The following is an 18348-nucleotide window of genomic DNA, read 5'->3' on the forward strand; positions in this document are numbered from 1 at the left end:
GGATCAGGCTCCGCAGGAGGTCGAGACCTGTCTGAGGAGGACAGGACTACCTGGAGAAGCTGGCATTAAAAGCAGCTCCCCGATTGTGACGTTGCAGACATAGCGCTTAGAGCCCTACGGATGCGTCTCCTGACGGCATGACTGGTCACCAGTACAGGTCTGCGAACGCTGATCTTGAAGCTGATTTTTTATTGGTTTCTCCTTAAGTCCCGCCCCTTCAGACAGTTGAGTGCATGTATGAGATATAAAAAGTTAGTGGTTAGTAAAATAATGGGGTGCCTTGGGATGTTTTGGGTTACAGAAAATGTGCCACCACAGAAAAAGGTTGGGAAACACTGTGTAGATGCCACACGGGCTGGACGGCCAGGAAAGGAAGCAGACCCAGAAGGAAGAAATGGACGGGCAGCCCCTATAGAAGCAGAGAGATCGCTTGGGGAACTGTTATTCCCCTAGCACGCTAGATGGCATCAGTCCAGGATATCCCCACCCAGTGAGAAGACAGCTGGGCATGTCGGGAAAAGTAGTCTGGCAGGGCAGCCCTGCTGGGATTCACGGGGTGCCACAAGAGAGCGTTCCATGGAAACAAGCTCCCTGCTCAAATGAAGGACTTTTGTGTGAAGCGGAAGTACTTCCATTAGGCGATCGCCCTGGCACCGGAAGTACTCCCGGGTCTGTAATAAAAGGGGACGCACTCCCTTACTCAGGCGAGTCGGAGCTGGGTGGTAGAGAGGCAACACTTGACTGGAGAAGGGCAGTGCGGTGGTGAGAGAAAAAGACCAGTATTTTGTGCGTATTGCTGATATTTTGGAGGTATTTAGATAAAACCTTTGTTTATTTTTGATAAAGGACTGTTTTGGTGATCGTGTTGGAGTTTGGGGTCACTGACACCCGGGGTTTATCACAACTGGTTTATCTCACTCACATACGATGACGATTTTCTGGTTAAGACATCATTTACCCTGGACTGCAAGTCGGTATTATCAACTTTTTATTTTATTTAAAAGTAAAGCGCACTCCCCAGTTCTGTAAAGGTGATCATGGAATTTAAATGCCAGTATCATCAATACCCTTTCTTCTTTAATCGTTATTGAAATGCCTTGGCTCAGCTCCCGTAGGCTGCTTCAGTTAACTTTACTCCTATGAGAAGTCTCAGGAGGCTTCATGTAATGGAATCTGGGCTAATAATACATTGTTAACTTGCCTGAGCAATATCAGTATTAATGAGCAAAGTTAAAAAGGCAAAGATACAAGAGAGTGAAGCTAAACATGGCCTACAGAACAGCAAAGCTGTACATATCCCCTTGAGTAGAACACGTGCCACTGTCCACACTCCCTGTATATTGTACAAAACAGTGGCGGACCGTGCATTTCACACCTAGGCCTTCAGTAGTGCTCCGTCTGCATCAACCCGGCCCTCAAACACTAATTTATGGTTATAAAAACCATCTTAATATGCAGAAATACAGTATAAAGAGCTGTTGCGTCGCAGATAGATAACTCCTGTAGCCACAATAAATGCCTTTATTGAATAGACAAACCAGGGGTGAGCAAGTTCCTTTCTACTGCAGCTACAGCCGCGACAGACATAAAAAACATCAATAATAACTCCTAAACTTGCAATATTATTTAGGAAAATCGCAACATTTTACTCCCCAAAAATTCGGATTATTTGTAAACAAAATCCATCCTCCTATCTTTCCTCAAAAACAGTTCAATTACTCTGTCGTACGGATTATCCGTGCGCTTCAGTTCCATCACGAAGTCCCTTTCTATCCCCATCGAAGCTAATGCTGAAAGTCGAAGACAGGGCAGTGTCGTATTTCTGGCATAAGTTTTAATTCGCTTTAAGGCTGAAAATGTCCGCTCGACAGAAGCAGTGGACACGGGAATGGTCACCGCCAAATATACCAATGTGAACAGCCGCCTCACGCTCTCTTTCAGATTTTTCTGATGAAGGAAGTCAAGGAGATCAGTGGGAGATTTTCCTGCAAAATCATCCATGGCATACATTACAGTCAGTTCTGTTTTTAGCCGAGACAGATCAAAAAGCGCTCCGTGGCTCTTGTGTTAAACTGGAGAAGGCTGCATGCGGGAAATTTTTCTTGTATTCCTGAAACTTCTTGGGGTCGAGGAGCGTGACAAACATCAGTTTTTTGTGGTCTTGAAATCTGGTCTGTGTCTGGCAAATAATACTGTCCAGAATCCTGCCATGGAGTTGGCGGTAGTGCGCACGAGGATCTTGCGCTTGACCTCTTTGTGCGCTCGGAGCGCCTGCGGTGCGTTTTGAAAATAGCTATTACACCATCCTATCCAATCAATGGGTCTGAATACGGTGACGTTGCTGTATGCCTGCTAGAAGGCCCTAGTGACACCAACTCAAAATCTGATTGGTTGAGGCAACAGTTTAGTCGACATTTATTTTGTGTTAGATTGGTCTGCAGAACGGATTGTGAAGGCCTCCGGGCAGACTTCTTTGATCCTGCCCGGCAACAAATGATGGCTGAAATGTGATTGGTTAAATGCTTTAATACGAAAATACATGTCTGGAAGCAGCACAACCATCGGAAAAGCTATGAAAGGAAGCGGACAGACTATTTGGAATTATTTAATCACTATTCTTGGACAAAATATAATTAACATCAGTTTGTGATTCAGATATTTTTTAGGCCAGCCCAGCAGAGAAGGCTTTGCAGGCCCTGATGGCCCACCACTGGTACAAAATAATTCAAAAAGTCTGTATCAATGTAAGCGCCTCTGTTTCGAGGTATCCATGATACATTTAATGAATTATTGCAAAAAGTAGAAGTACGTAATAAACAAGAATCATTGCTTCAAATATTTGAAATATTAAAATGTGTGTTTCAGTTTAAATGTCTAAAGTCTAAATATTCTTGGTTGTAACAGAAATTTGTCATTTTTCACCCTCCGATAGAGGGCTAGATCGCTAGTGAAGGATCATAAATAACATCATAGTTGTAATCACTGACATTGAAATGGACCACATGCTCATGTTTGAAATTTGTCATTTTTCACCCTCTGGGAGTGACTCTTAGAGAGGTAAAGAATCAAATATCGGAAACATTATCATCATCATCAGCAAAGTCAAAATAGCATAACATCTTGCACCCTCGTCCATGCTGGAAAAAATATTGCTCAATTTCAAGGACTTAGACACCATCTCTGCAATATATAAAATTATTTTACAGTCCCTCCCTTTCAAAGATCCAAGAGGACACTGAGGAAAAGATCTCTGTAATCAATATATCAGACAAAATAGCATAACATGCCTTTATTATTGATCCCTGTTTTTCAAAGTTTTGTGAAAAGGAATAACATTGACCCCTAATATCTCATTGGGGGTGAACTCCTGGGGTCGGTTAAAGGACAAAAGATGCTGACAGAGTGGTGAGAAGTGATTTAAGGTGGGACAGATCTATGAGTTTTTTCACAGGCTCTGGTAATTCTAGTGTTAATGTGACCTACACGACTCCAAGTCCCTCTGTTCATTGTTGCTGTAGACACCTATTGTTTTACGCTTTATCATAATGGTGTAATTTCCTGAACAAAAAACGGTCCAAAAATGGCTCAAAATGTGTGTATCTGGGGTGTAGAGGGCCAAAAATAAGTGGGGGAGATCCCAAAAACTGCGAAATCTTGCATAACCTGACATCAAGATGCATCAAATTATATGTCATACTGTATGTAGGGGTTCTCTTGTACCAATAAGTCACTTAAGTGACTTTAAAGAATTCATAAGTAATTCTTATAAATACAAAATATTATGTAGTGGGGTGACTGAGGCAAGAAGTCCTGATACAGTTTACAGTGATTTAGGCAACTGATTAATAGTGTAAAACTGGGAACCCCCAAAACGGTCCACACTTCAAAAGCCCCAAGACAACACACCAACCAACACATATCCACAGGCTTACCCAGTGACTGCAAGTGGGCGCACGATTGTGGAGGCCAAGCATACTTTGTAGCCTGACAGGTGAGAAGGTCTTCTGATTTCTAGCATACATACATTCATCTTGAAACTCAATTACTCCAATTCAGGGTTTCAGGGAGCTGCAGCAGCCCATCCAGGCAGCATCAGACACAAAGCAGGAACCAACCGTGGACTGGGTATCACGTACATCCACACTTCTACAGTGTTAATTAACCTGTCTTTGTTTTACGTACACTTGACTACTTTCACACCGAGTTTAGAGTCATAAATTCATTCAACCTACAGTATATGTGTCTTTGTCAAGAGGAAAACCCAACTGCAGAGGAGAACTCCACACTGGTAATGAATTTGTGCTATCATGCCACACCATTTTCTGTATCTATCTTCAATATCCTCTAGTTTCACACATGACAATTTGTTTCAAATGAACACAATTTGCAAATCGAAATAACAGGCCAGGTGCTAGAGCGCTAGAGTATACACAGGAACTGTAAATATTAACAACATATAACTCTTCTTTTTATGGTTGTTTTCTGCCTTATGTTAATGCTGCTAGAATAGGCTCCCCATGACCCTAAACTGGATTAAGCTGGTTTATTTTGTTAAAATATTCCTCAAAGATAAGTGACATTGACAGAACTATCCATCCATTAATTATCCAGCCTGCTATATCCTAACTACAGGGTCACGGGGGTCTGCTCTAGCCAACACAGGGTGCAAGACAGGAAACAAACCCCGGGCAGGGTGCCAGCCCACCGCAGGGCACACACACACACACACACACACACATACACCAGGGACAATCGCCAATGCACCTAACCTGCATGTCTATGGACTGTGGGAGGAAACCCATGTAGACACGGGGAGAACGTGCAAACTCCACACAGGGAGGACCCGGAAAGGGAACTCGGGTCTCCTAACTGCGAGGCAGCAGCTCTACCAACTGCGCCATCATGTTGACAGGACTAAAAAAATATAAAAAAGCTAAATTCAAGGGAGTAATGATAAGAAGGAGTACATAAAAGTATCCAAATCAATAACAGAAAATGTAAATCTAAGCACAGCTTCCCGTTTCTGCCTTATTGGTGAACGGGTGGGTTTGTCTGCGTAGTGGCAGTAGGGGTGGCCCAGTCCCTGAAGGAGATTCTAGGGCTTTGCCAGAAGTGACTTCACACACAAATAAAGCCCCTAAAAGCTAAAGTGCATAAATATGGATCTGGGAATAGAACTTGAAACAAAGGCTCAGTTCTCAGCTGTTATGAATATGGGGTACTTTCTATGGGGTGCCTTCCTTGCTTATTCTTAATTAGGCATTTTATTATATGTACAATCTGATTCTGTCATTATTTTTTACTTTTGGTTTTGTTGTTTTTGGAATTTTGTTTATCACGGACACTGAGATTTTGTGGACCCTTTTTATTCAGTTTCTAACCATGTCACTATGCTTGGACAACCAGTGGTGTGTAACACGTCATGTCATTATCACATTAGTATAAAGGTGGTGTTGTGCTCTTTCAGATTGTCCAAGACTGTGGATATTTTAAATAAAACTTTGCATATGCTTCTTGTAATGTTTCCTCTGCTGGTTTTGAAATCTAGCTTTGTCTCTTTGACAGCAATTTTTGTGTAGTGTTTTGCATTTTCCACTTCGGTATCCAATATCTCAGTTTCGACTATTAGCCTGACTGTAGCCTTATGTTTTCATCTCATGGCCCCTTACTCTACTGCCTATGTAGCCTGTGAAAAAGTCATTTTCTGCCAAATCAGTAGAAGTCAGGATCAATACGGAGGGCAGACAAGAAGGCACTACAGCATGGGACAGGTAGACAAGCCCAGCTTTTAGGTACAGCTGTATAAGTCGCCACAGATGCATTATAGGTTTGTTATTTTTCCTCTACCGTCTTTGCACTTTTGTAGAGAGCACTGCTGCCTTATGGTTGCAACATCCTGGGTTCAAATGCTACATTTGGTCGCTGTCTGTGTGGAGTTTGGATGGTCTCCCCTTGTCTGTGTTTACTAATGGCCTCCTTGCTGTTATTCTAGAGTAGGTGTGGCAGACTGACATAACGGGAGCCTTTGGCATATACAGTAAAAGTATTCATATACTGTGCACCGTCTTATGGTTCCAATCTGAACACTCATGTACTGAGCTGTGCCACTCATTCTGTCAGTTTTACCTCATTCTGTATTTCTTCACTTTTCAACTTCCACTCACATTGTTAGCCACATTGTTAAAAATTAAGCGCTGCATTCCTTTCTTGAGTACGTTGTTCTGCAGAGAGGTCAAGGTCCTTTGATTCTTGCCAGAGTTTAGCCGTGTGGTATTTATTTAATCCTCAGAATGACGACATGTTTTGCACAAAATAACAATTATCAGCAAGGAGATACGTGATTCAGAGAGATTCAGATTGTTTAAATGTAATGAGTTAAATAAGGCTGACCTTTTTATTCACACTTGGTTGGCATTATCGATTAACTTTATATGACAAATGGAGTCTATTATGCTGTTGGCATGCCTGACAATTGTGAATAAACAGCATTTATCTTATGAATTAGGATTTCCTGACATCTACAATGTTTCTGTCATACCTGCCCTATGGCATGTAATCTATTACTATTGATATCGATGTCATGCATAATCTGTGTAAATTGTAAAAGGGATACAAATATTGTAACAAATGAGTGAAGAAAATGTTTTACCATATACTGCAGAGAACACTTATTCAAAATGGAAAATAGAGAACCTATGTCAAGTCAAGTCAAGTCAAGTTGGGGAGCATGCACTGGTACAGAGTGTTGCCGGACCCACTACACGTCGAAACAACTCAGGATCCCGGTTTGCAACCCTCCAGGCAGACACAGGGTCCAGTCTCACCCTCCGGAAATGAGCCTCTATCTGCCGCAGCCAGATGTTACGTGGTCTTCCCCTTGGCCTGGTCCAGCCACTCAGGTCCTCGAAAAATGAGGATCTTACGAGCCAGATCACCCTCAGGGAAACGCGCCACACGGCCATAGTGCCGTAACTGACACTCCCTCACAATGCAGGTTATGTGCCTCATTCAACACAGTCAAACCAGCGGTACCCAAGGATTTTCCAGAAAACAGTACCAAAGGAGTCCAGTCTTGGAATGGATACAATGAGACTATTAGAAATAAACCCGATGCATTAGGATTAAAAGTCAAGACGGAGGTAAAAAGCTTAGAGGTAACTGTTGACTGTAATCTGAAATTTAAATTGCATATTCATCAGACCACTAGGACAGCATTTTTTCACTTAAGAAACATAGCAAAGGTTAGACCTCTTATATCATTGAAAGATGCTGAGAAATTAATTCACGCGTTTGTTTTCAGTCGACTAGATTACTGTAACGCACTCCTCTCAGGACCACCCAAAAAAGACATAAATCACTTGCAACGAGTGCAGAATGGAGCTGCTAGAATCCTAACTAGGAAAAGAAAATCCGAACACATCTCTCCAGTTTTAATGTCACTACACTGGTTACCTGTGTCATTCAGAATTTACTTTAAAATACTGCTTATGGTTTATAAAGCCTTCAATAATCTCACTCCATCTTATATATCGGAATGCCTGACACATTATATTCCAAATCGTAACCTTAGATCTTCAAATGAGTGTCTCCTTAGAATTCCAAGAACAAAACCTAAAAGAAGTGGTGAGGCGGGCGGCCTTCTGCTGTTATGCACCTAAAATCTGGAATAGCCTGCCAATAGGAATTCGCCAGGCTGATACGGTGGAGCACTTTAAAAAACTGCTAAAAACACGTTACTTTAACATGGCCTTCTCATAATTTCACTGTAATCAAAATCCTGATACTCTATATCTCCAGCTCATTATAATAACTATTCATGATGGCTCTAAAATTTGTACTAACCCCTACTCTCTCTTCTGTTTCCTTTTCTGGTGTCCTTTTGATGGTGGCTTGCACCACCACCATCTACTCAAAGTACCGTGATGTTCCAACAATGATGGATGGATTAAAAGCCAGAAGTCTGTATGACCATCAACATCAAGTGACTCAGTGAGAACCCTAACTACAAAGAGGACAATTTCATTTATGTTAGGTAGAATGTCCGGAGGGGACTGGGCAGTCTAATGGTCTGGAGCACCTGCAGATTTTTTTTTTTTCTTCAGCCGTCTGGAGTTTGTTTTTTCTGTCCACCCTGACCATCAGACCTTACTCCTTTTCTATGTTAACTAATGTTGTCTTATTTTAATTTCTTATTTTGTCTTTTATTTTTCTTTTCTTCAGTATGTACAGCACTTTGAGCTACTTTTTGTATGAAAATGTGCTATATAAATAAATGTTGTTGTTGTTGTTGTTGTTATTGTTGCAGTCTTCATCTCAGGTCACTGGATAGCGTCCATGTCTCGCAACTATATAGCAAGGCAGGAAGCACCAGGACTCTAAAGACTTGGACCTTCGTCCTTTTGCTGAGATATCTGGAACGCCACACACCCGTTTCCAGCGACCTCATGACCCCCCATGCTCTCCCAATCCATCTACTGACTTCATAGGAAGAGCCACCGGAGACATGAATGTCACTGCCAAGGTAAGTAAACCTCTCAACAAGGTCAACACTCTCTCCACAAACAGGCACACTGCTGATGGCCGTGCCCAAGAGCTCATTAGACGCCTGGAATAGAGAACCCAATGCAGAATATATTATTCACCTGTCAACCCAATGAGTATTTGAGGGGTACTGCTGAACCCATGGGTGGAATTTAAAGACTTTTCCCTGTCATTTGCATGTTGACTTTGGATTCAGAAGGTCAGTAAGGTTTAAGTGACATAATGTAAGGAGTCCCTACATAAACAGTTAAGGGAAAAGTGACATTGCCTCCTTTTCTATAGCAGGGAACATTAAACATACAGCTGCAAGTCAGAGCTGCAAATACCTTCACTGGCACTTAAAATTAAAAGTCACTTTAGCTAAAGGTGGTTTTCTGGGCCTCTCTTTAGATCGCACTTTTCCCTCTGCTAACTCTGCATCAGTCGCAGTTGAATGATATTGGTACTGACTCAGAGATAGATATCTCAGTGCTGCACCATTTACTGTCGTAATCAGTGAGCAAAAGGATCTTAATATTTGCCAGCCCTAACAAAATCTTACATCAGTTATCAACCAAACATTGAACTTATGTGCAACTGAGAAACCAAGAACAACTTTCCAGCTCTAGTTCCGTGTTCTCCAGCCATGCTCTGCCTCACTTTAACTTCAGCTCTGTTAGGACTCCTATTGTTGAGGCTTTGGCTGCACCTTCTACTCCAAAGGGTAAGCTAGTGCTGGATTGTAAGAGTGGAAAACCATACATAATGGAGTCGGACATGGGTGGCACATTTGTCCCTAGGTTAGGAGGAGGCACTGATACAGTGCATTGCCGCACCCACCACACAACAAACCAACTCAGGACCCCAGATTAGGACCCGAGTGCAGCCATTCAACGGGTGACACCTCAGCACCACACTAGTTCACATGGAGTGGAACAGTGGGAGGTTTATTATTTTTTTTATGGTGGCTGGAGTGCCAATTCTGCCACCAACCCCCAAGTTTTTCCCTGCAGGTTGGTAGGCCTTCATGCAGGAATGGATGCAGATTAACGTCATACCCAGGACGGAGCGATTGCAGGTTAAGGGCCCAACAGAGCAGAGACCCTTTTGGCATTTTACGGGATTCAAACCGACAACCTTCTGATTGCCAGTGCAGATCCCTAGCCTCAGAGCCACCGCTCCATCCCTAGAACAACTAAAATGTTAGAAAACCCGGACCTCAAGGAACCAGTGGGTTTATGTAAGGTTTGCAGATCCTGGAGGTAAGCAGGAGCAATGGCAATATTAGTAACACAAATTTAGACAAGGAAAATCTTAGAATGGATTGTCTCATTAACAGGCAACCAGCGAAGGGATGTAAAAACTGGACTTACATAGCTACAGTATACTTCTGTGTATTTAGTGCACATGCAGCACACTTCTGAATAAACTGCAATCTCTAGATGGTTTTTAATGGGAAGCCAGAACTGCAATAGTCAAGACTAGAAGAGATAAAATCTTTAACCAACTTTTCATCATCATGCAATGGTAATGATAGTCTAAGTTTAACTATTGATGTGGACCCCTGCCAGGACACCTCTAAGCGGGAAAGACCGGGGGAGCAAGCGTGGCCAGAGTGTTACCTCCTCCAGAGCACTAGATGGCAGCCCCCCTGGGTTGCAGCCATGCCTAGGACTCCTGCAGGGCTCCATGGGACTTGGAGTTTGGTGCAAAACCTGTTGGGATCCATGGGCGCCTCCAGGGGGTACTGCAGCAACCACTAAGCCTTTATGGTTGGTTCGTCCTCCACATGTTGTCAGAAATACATCATCAAACAAATGCAGCACTCTCGGGGGTCTTATAAAAGGAGCCAGCAGACACTACTCGGGCAGCCGGAGTCGGGAGGTGGAGGACAGAGCTTGTGTGGAGGAGTGTAGGCGGTAAAGAAGAGAGAGGAAAGAAACGGAGCTTATTGTTGGCGATTTGTGCACTGTGTGCTGTATTTTGCACGTGTGTCTCTGTACCTGTGTGTGTCTGGGGCTGATTTTTCCACACTATGTCCCTAAATATTAAAAGGATGCTTTTCTAACCGTAGCCATGTGACTTTAAAAGTAAAAGTGTAGAGTCAATTATGATCCCAAGGTCTGTAACCAAAGATGAGAAAGGAATTGAATGGTTATGATAGCCATGACTTTTTTTATCAAGCGGAGAGTACCCTCGTAAATAGCTACTTATTTGTTGGCACTTAACTGCAAATGACATCAGTCATCTACCTGGAAGTCATCTGAATATTAAGAGGCCTGGACTAGAGCTACATGGACATTAGATGAGGTTAGGATATAAATCTGTTCTTTGTCTGCATAACAATGGAAGGGCATGACATACTAATGTATAATTTTACCCAGGGGAAATATATAGATTAAAAATAACAACAATGGGCCAAGTATTCAGCCCTAGGGAACTCCAGAAGGAACAATTTGTGATTTAGATTTATAGTTCCCACTGGCAACATCTTCTCTCCATTTGGCTAGATAACAACTGGGAGAGTCTGATATCTCTCTAGTGATGTACTCAGATTCCACATCAACAGTAGCAAAGGCAGTAGTCAAGTCAAGCAAAATAAGAAGAGTACAGGACCACGAATCTGCTGCCATGAGAAGACTGTTGACAACTCTGACCAGGTCAGTAATACGGACAGCTTGGAAGTGAGACTGAATGACTTCCTTTAACTCGCTAGCAGCCATGGCCCCCACATTCTAATGCAGGCCCCTAGGCCAGGATCTGTGGCGGGCCCTTTACCTAGGGTTAAGGAAAATGTGATACGCAATAGGATTTAAAGTAAAATAAGTGAGGTTAATGATGTGAAAACATAAGAAGTGTTATGCACATTTATTGAAAATATTTATAAAGTAAAGATCCTAACGAAAAACTTACAACAGTATCAAAAATTATTGCAAAATCTGTTTTCTAGCTTTCTTTGACGTAAAATTTTCAATGACCTCACTAATGTTTAGCTAAATCATTTTCGATACACAGAATTGCTAGATGATTAAGTCGTTTTTGACTAGTTGTACTTCTTTGCCATGTTTTTAATGAATTTGCCAATCCGCTAAAGGATCTTTCTGCTGAAGAAACAGTAACTGGGACTGTACAAAACAATTTAATAGCGAGACACATATTGGCAAATATACCTTGAAGTTTTTTGTCGTAAATTGCGTTCAAAATTCTCAAAATTTTAACTTTAACTCTTTATATCTGCAGAAATAAGTGACGTAAATGTTTAATTATTTTGTGTAGTATTTCTTATTTAATTGTGTTTAAAACCATGTATAATTTAAGTTTATTGTTTATAATATTTATAAATAAAGAATATATAAAACCATATGACACCAAAATAATATCAAAATTTTCGATCAGTGGAGATGTCTACATTTTATTTGGATTCGTAAAATGTCAAAGCGAGAAAGTTGTAGAAAAATGTGTGCAGAAATTTTTATATCTGAAACATTTTTGGTTCACCGACAAAAGTGCGATAGATATATGAGCCCCGACAAAACCGCGACGGACAAATAAGCGCCGACAAACCCGCTAACTGGTTTTCGACAAATGCGCGCAGACAAAATCACGAGAGAGGCCAAGAGAGTGGGACGCGTATATACGTGAGCATTATGTACACATTATGTGCTAGGTTATAACTGTTATAACTGCTGATGGCATGCCGCGAACAAATAACTCAGTCGAGGTTTGGCATAAGGCTTCGTATACAAAGCTGAATTACCAGCAGTCAGGCAGCCAGCAAGTCTAAATACGCTGAACTATCAAGACGTCTTGCTGCAATTCTTCCTACATATGCAGGGCGTGATCTTAAGGACTATCTGCGTGCCGTGCTGATGGCATGCCGTGTCTCATAATATTGACTTCTAAAATAAACATTATTATATATGCTTTAAACTAGTAATTCATATTTAATGAAACTTTCAAAATTTTGTCGGCGCAATTTTGACGCCGCGTTTTAATCACCACTATTTTGTCGCCGCTCATATGTCTATCGCGCAAATGTCGGGTCACAACTTTTTTTGATATTGTTGTTAATATTTTAGGCTGAAGTTGACACTCAACGCTGTAGGATCAATTCTTGCTTTCTGTTCATACGTTTTGTTTGTGCATAATATCTACTCATCCCGTGCCGGGCCCTGTGATTCTGGTCCCCCTGGCTAGAGCCCTGTCAGCCCCCACCCCACCTTGTGGGGGCCATGCTAGCAGCCAAATAAGATTGTGACTACAAGGCAGCAGCCTCCTAAGGAAACTTAGGAAGCCAAAAGAAGGTTGGAGATGAGTCCATATTTAAACAGCACTGCACAGTATAGCTCTAGCTTTTTTAAAATTGGTTTTATGGCATCAAGCTTAAATAAAAGGAACAGGTGGGGTTGGGGGAAGTGGACAAACTGCATCAAAGCAGGTATTTAACAAACATGAGGATAGGGTCACAAAATGTGCAAGGTCATTCTCAGAAACCTTTCAGAACTGACTCATAAATTGTGCCTCTCTTTATAGGAGAAGTGGTGGGGATGACCATTCTAACAGAATTATGTTTTGTTTGCTTGTTTATTGTCCTGTATCTGTATATACCTGTATATATCCATCGTCTTTTATGTTTATGCTATGAATAAACTGCAGTATATAATTTTATTTACCGAGGCTAGCATTTTTAGGTTATTTGTTGAAACACAGGCTTGAACTATAAGCAGATGAAGCTGAGGTTGATTTGTGGACACCTTTTAACATACTGTATCTCTTCATAGTTCTGACATCCAAACTGGAACAATGAAACAGGCATTTCCCACAACAAAAACATAAGACAATGTTAGACACAGACGCTGTGGTGAGTGGCTAGGGCTGCTACCCAGCCGGGACACCCAGAAAGACTGGAGGAGGGCTTGTGCCTCCTCCAGACCACTAGGGGGAGACTGCCCTGGTGTCTTTGGGGACCACGTGGTCACTGCCAGGGTGTGCCCCGATGCCTTTGGAGCCCTGGACCTCAGCACTTCCGCCTGTTTCTTTTCTCGGTACCCAAATGTGGCAATTGGTGCCACGGCCCACCTGCCAAGTTGTTTGCCTGCCTATGGTAAAGTCATCCCTGTTGGAGGATCACAGGAATCATGGGAAAGAGGGGTCCTTTCATCGGAGCAACGTTTCAGCCGTGGCATGGCCAAATGGGGAGGCAGCTTGATGGATGAGGTCTCCAGGACTCTAAAAATATCCAAACCTAATTATGTCATATCATCTACTGTTAAACCGTACTTCTAAAATTTTTATTATTATGCTGTCTTAAGGAATTGTTCTGTTCTGTATATTGTATTGTATTGACCCCCTACTTTTGACACCCACTGCACGCCCAACCTACCTGGAAAGGGGTCTCTCTTTGAACTGCCTTTCCCGAGGTTTCTTCCATTTTCCCTACAAGGTTTTTTGGGAGTTTTTCCTTGTCTTCTCAGAGAGTCAAGGCTGGGGGGCTGTCAAAAGGCAGGGCCTGTTAAAGCCCATTGCGGCACTTCCTGTGTGATTTTGGGCTATACAAAAATAAACTGTATTGTATTGTATTGTAAGAAGAGCAGAGACACCCGGGGTGCTTCTGGGGATGCACTGGGGTGCATGTCGGTGCCGGGAAACACCTGGAGCACATCCGGGTGCTCATAAAAGGGGCTGCCTCCCTTCATTCAGGGTTGGAGTCGGGTGAGGAGAAGGACAGAGCTCGGGAGGAGAGGCAAGGAGGCGGCCTGAAGAGGGACAGAGGCAGTGTGAGGCCTGGACTTTGGGGTGAAGTGGGTTGTGTGCACTTCATTAGTTGTAAATAATAGACTGTAAATAAACGTGTGGTGGTGCTTTGCAACATGTCTATCTGTCTGTGTCCAGGGCTCGACACTGAGTTGGGCAAATAACCCAGACAATCCTTGCTATGGTCAGGGACTGAAAATCTACACTATCAAAGTTGTGTGGGTCAGTTGTAGTTGTCTTGTGTCTTTGCCATTTATTTGATACATGGTTTTCTACCTTTTGATCATCCCTCCATGTTATGGCTGAGTTGAATAAATCCTGCCTTTTCATATATTTTTGACTATTCATTTTCTACACTATTGCAAGTGGCAATGTGTTTTTAAAGGCAAGAGAAGCACCAGGATACTACAAGATGCCACAAGAAGTAAACAACCATGATGACAGAGTAAGAGCAAATTGGCATGCTAGTTTGGGAAAGCAGAAGCTAGTATAGGGTCATATGAAATGCCATGGGAGTGGAATGGGCAGCAAAAACAAGAACAGAACATACTGTGGTGTTTTTGAAAAGGAGAGGCAGATCACACAACATATCATAGAGAGAAGGTGCATAAGTATGTTGGGAAGGGGTTACAAAACCTCCTTGCTAACAGATGGCAGCCCAGCGCCTCTGACTTAAGCCAAGCTGTCTTTTTAAGGATATGGTCCAGGAGGACTGGCAGTAGGCCAATTGCATCTATTTGCTAGGATGTAGCACACAACCTTCAGAACAGAAAATTGAGATCAGTTAAAGAGAATGGGCAACTGGCAAGACAAAAGGAGGTCCGGTCCTTGAAGTGTGCTTAAGGTTCACAGGTGCTGGGACACCAAGGGCTACTAGTTGTAATTCTAGACCCACATGCCTGAAATAAAAGGAAGGCTGCCTCTTATTCTGGAAGTGGTTCTTGCGCTTGGTATGCAGTTTAATGTCTCCTTCTGCAGAAAACCAACTGAATTTGGAGTCAGTCAGAAAACTTAGGAGATCAGCTGCTTTCTTTCTCCTGCTGCTGCTGAGCTGCGTGATCTGCTTGTCGCGCTGCGCGTCGATCATTGAAAAGCCTGTACAGCAGCTGTCCTTTTGTCTCACTGCCTTGTCTCGTGTGATGTTACAGTGTCGTCTGCTACCAAGATTTTTTTTTTTTTATTATAAATAAAGAGATACATTATAGTTTTGGTCTCCTCAATGAGGGAGTGGGAAGACAATATGAGGATGCCCTCTAATGTTACATTACTGTACTCTATTGTAATGTTTTCTTGGTACTTACCAGGCTCAGCATTCACTTTTCCTTCTTTCTTGGTTGAGTCCTTTAGAGATTCATATTCTTTCTCCATTTTGGCAGCTTCTTCTTTAGTGTTGTCATCATCATTAAACTTATCTGGAATAATTACATAAAATGCATATTTTTTAAAAATACATATTTATGTGAGTTACGATGGTTAGGTGCTGCTGTCTCATAGATCCAATGTCCTGAATTTGAATCCTCTGCCTGTTTGTTGTCTTTTTGGAGTGTGCATGTTCTCTCTGTTTATGTTCACTCATGACATTCATTTTAGGTCAATTGCTGAATCCAAATTGGCCTTGTGTGAGTTTGGGAGAGGACTGGGGCCCTGTAAGTATTTGAGAATGTTATACTGTATTCTGGTATTCGGTCAAGAGTAACAGAAGTCAGATCAGCTCATTTCAGAGTCTGAAAACATTGGTTTTGATGTTTGGAGTTCATTAACTCCACATATTACAGGTTGATGGCATATGTTTAAAAATCAGCCATCCTTTCATTCATCCATCCATTCAATATCTTTGCCTGCTTTCTCCTGTTCATTGGCATTGGCAAGAACCAACTTGGACAGTCGGACAGTGTGCTAGTCCATCACAAGGCACACTCAATAATAATAATAAATTTGATTTGTATAGTGCCTTTGCCATGCTCAACTCATACACCCACACCTGTTTGGTTTAGTGATGTCTCAGAAAGGATATTTAGAATTAAGGTGCTTCAGCCCTTCCAAATAATAAAAGTATGGTGCTAATAGAACTATAAGAAGCGTGACACTTATGTATTAAATAAGGATGTGCTTACCTAACCGAACAAATGTAATCTAATGCAGATACTGAAGCTATCTCTCTATTATAAAAAAAAAAAATCCTGTGCGAGGGAATGACTAGGAGACGTTACGTGATCTTCATGTTAAGATCACGGAAGACAAATAAAAGACCCGTGAGATGAAAGAGAATGGCCGCTGAGCATCTCACGGGGATATAGAACATGAGATCCTTGCAAGACACGCCCTACTTACAAGCAATATCAGAGCACGGTAAAAAATCAGTAGTGTAAAGGCACGTAGCACACACATACGGTATACAGGGGTCTCAGTGCATATAAAGGACAATACGTTATAAATGAATCGTTGACGACTAAAAGATCGCATTAGCGCAAACAAGAACATTAATCCACAGGACCAGGTGTAACTGAAACAATAGCAGGACAAAGCGAGGTCAGAAATAAAAGGCAAAGAGCAGAAAACAAAGTCTTTTCGCATTCGCATCATTCAATGCACAAAACGTAGATTTACACAATAATGGACCATACGCTATGAGAATCTATGGTCCCGCAACAGTTGAAGCAACGACAAGTTTAATTTCAAAGAAAACGCAATTTGGTCAGGTGTATATTGATGATCACGGAGAAGCGATCACAATGCGAGCAGCAGAGAGACGAAGTGGCAAAAAGGACAGCGGCTGTACAGGCTTTAAAATGATCGGGATGGGGTGGCAGCTGCTGTCACGAGCAACGTTATACATTCTGCAAGAAAGAGAATTAACCACGGCCAGGGCCGGAAATAAAGGGCAAGTATTGTTTTTACAAAGTCACGAGAGACAAGGCAGTGAGCCATCATTTAAAACCAGTCCACAGACATCTAACCTAGCGGTTGTTGGATTGCTTTTGGCAGACACGCATCATGTGCTCCTAGCTCTTAAAACAACGACATGCGACAAACAGAACAGGCAGCTCGCCAGCAGCAGAAAGACAGCTGATGATCCGACGGCATCTCCTTAGCGTGTGTTCAGCCGTCCCCCCTTCACAACACGGACATCGTTATACGTCTGGCGAGAAAGAGATGTAACCACGCCTGGGGCCGGAAATAAAGGACAAGTATTGTTTTTACAACGTCACGAGAGACAAGGCAGTGAGCCATCATTTAAAACCAGTCCACAGACATCTAACCTAGCGGTTGTTGGATTGCTTTTGGCAGACACGCATCATGTGCTCCTAGCTCTTAAAACAACGACATGCGACAAACAGAACAGGCAGCTCGGCAGCAGCAGAAAGACAGCAGATGATCCGACAGCATCTCCTTAGTGTGCGTTCAGCCTCCCCAGCCCCCTTCACAACACTAGCAGCATTATATGTCTGGCGAGAAAGAGATGTAACCACGCCTGGGGCCGGAAATAAAGGACAAGTATTGTTTTTACAAAAGTTTTAAAAGTAAAAGTGAAAATAATGCATATGTAACAATTCCCATGAAAATAACAATCTCTTTAAATTGTATATCCGGTAAACCAAACCCGGGGGAGGGCGAGCGAAGCCAGCATGTGGCAGAGCCCCCTAGTAAGAATGTAATCTCTTTGTAACTAATGTAATGTACTGAACTAACTTTTATGTAACCCTTGATATTGTATAAGCTATGTGCGTACAAAAAGAATAAGGAAGTGAGCATTGTCTAAATCTGCTGAAGTTGCATACACCCTATGACCACTAGGACAAATTTGCTATAACTGGAGTTATGTACGTGCAAACTAGCAAAGGTGTATTGCCTAAGATTGTGAATGTGCTGACAACTCTTTTATCTGTTAGAAACACTGTGCTCTTTTGCATGTTTAAATCCAGGCTGTGAACACAGGCTATAGCAATCTATGTATGACGTCAAAATGAACTGCCGCGCTTCCTCTTTTCATTCTCAGAAACAAGCTTAGGTATAAAGGTTTCCTGTAGCAAACTGAGCTGACAGGTGCTGCAGCCTCTCTGCTCACCAAGAATA

The 18348-nt window shown here is 42.3% G+C and overlaps 1 protein-coding gene across 1 annotated transcript in view; it reads right to left on the reverse strand.

Annotated features, from left to right (window-relative positions):
- scg3 (secretogranin III) overlaps positions 1–18348 on the reverse strand; it is a 65588-nt gene that overhangs the window by 13160 nt on the left and 34080 nt on the right. The window contains exon 11 of the mRNA XM_039770320.1: positions 15576–15686. Within this exon, the coding sequence (XP_039626254.1) occupies positions 15576–15686 (111 nt within the window). The remainder of the gene's footprint in view (positions 1–15575; positions 15687–18348) is intronic.

Source organism: Polypterus senegalus, chromosome 12, assembly GCF_016835505.1.
Source record: "Polypterus senegalus isolate Bchr_013 chromosome 12, ASM1683550v1, whole genome shotgun sequence".
Taxonomy (NCBI): domain Eukaryota; kingdom Metazoa; phylum Chordata; class Cladistia; order Polypteriformes; family Polypteridae; genus Polypterus; species Polypterus senegalus.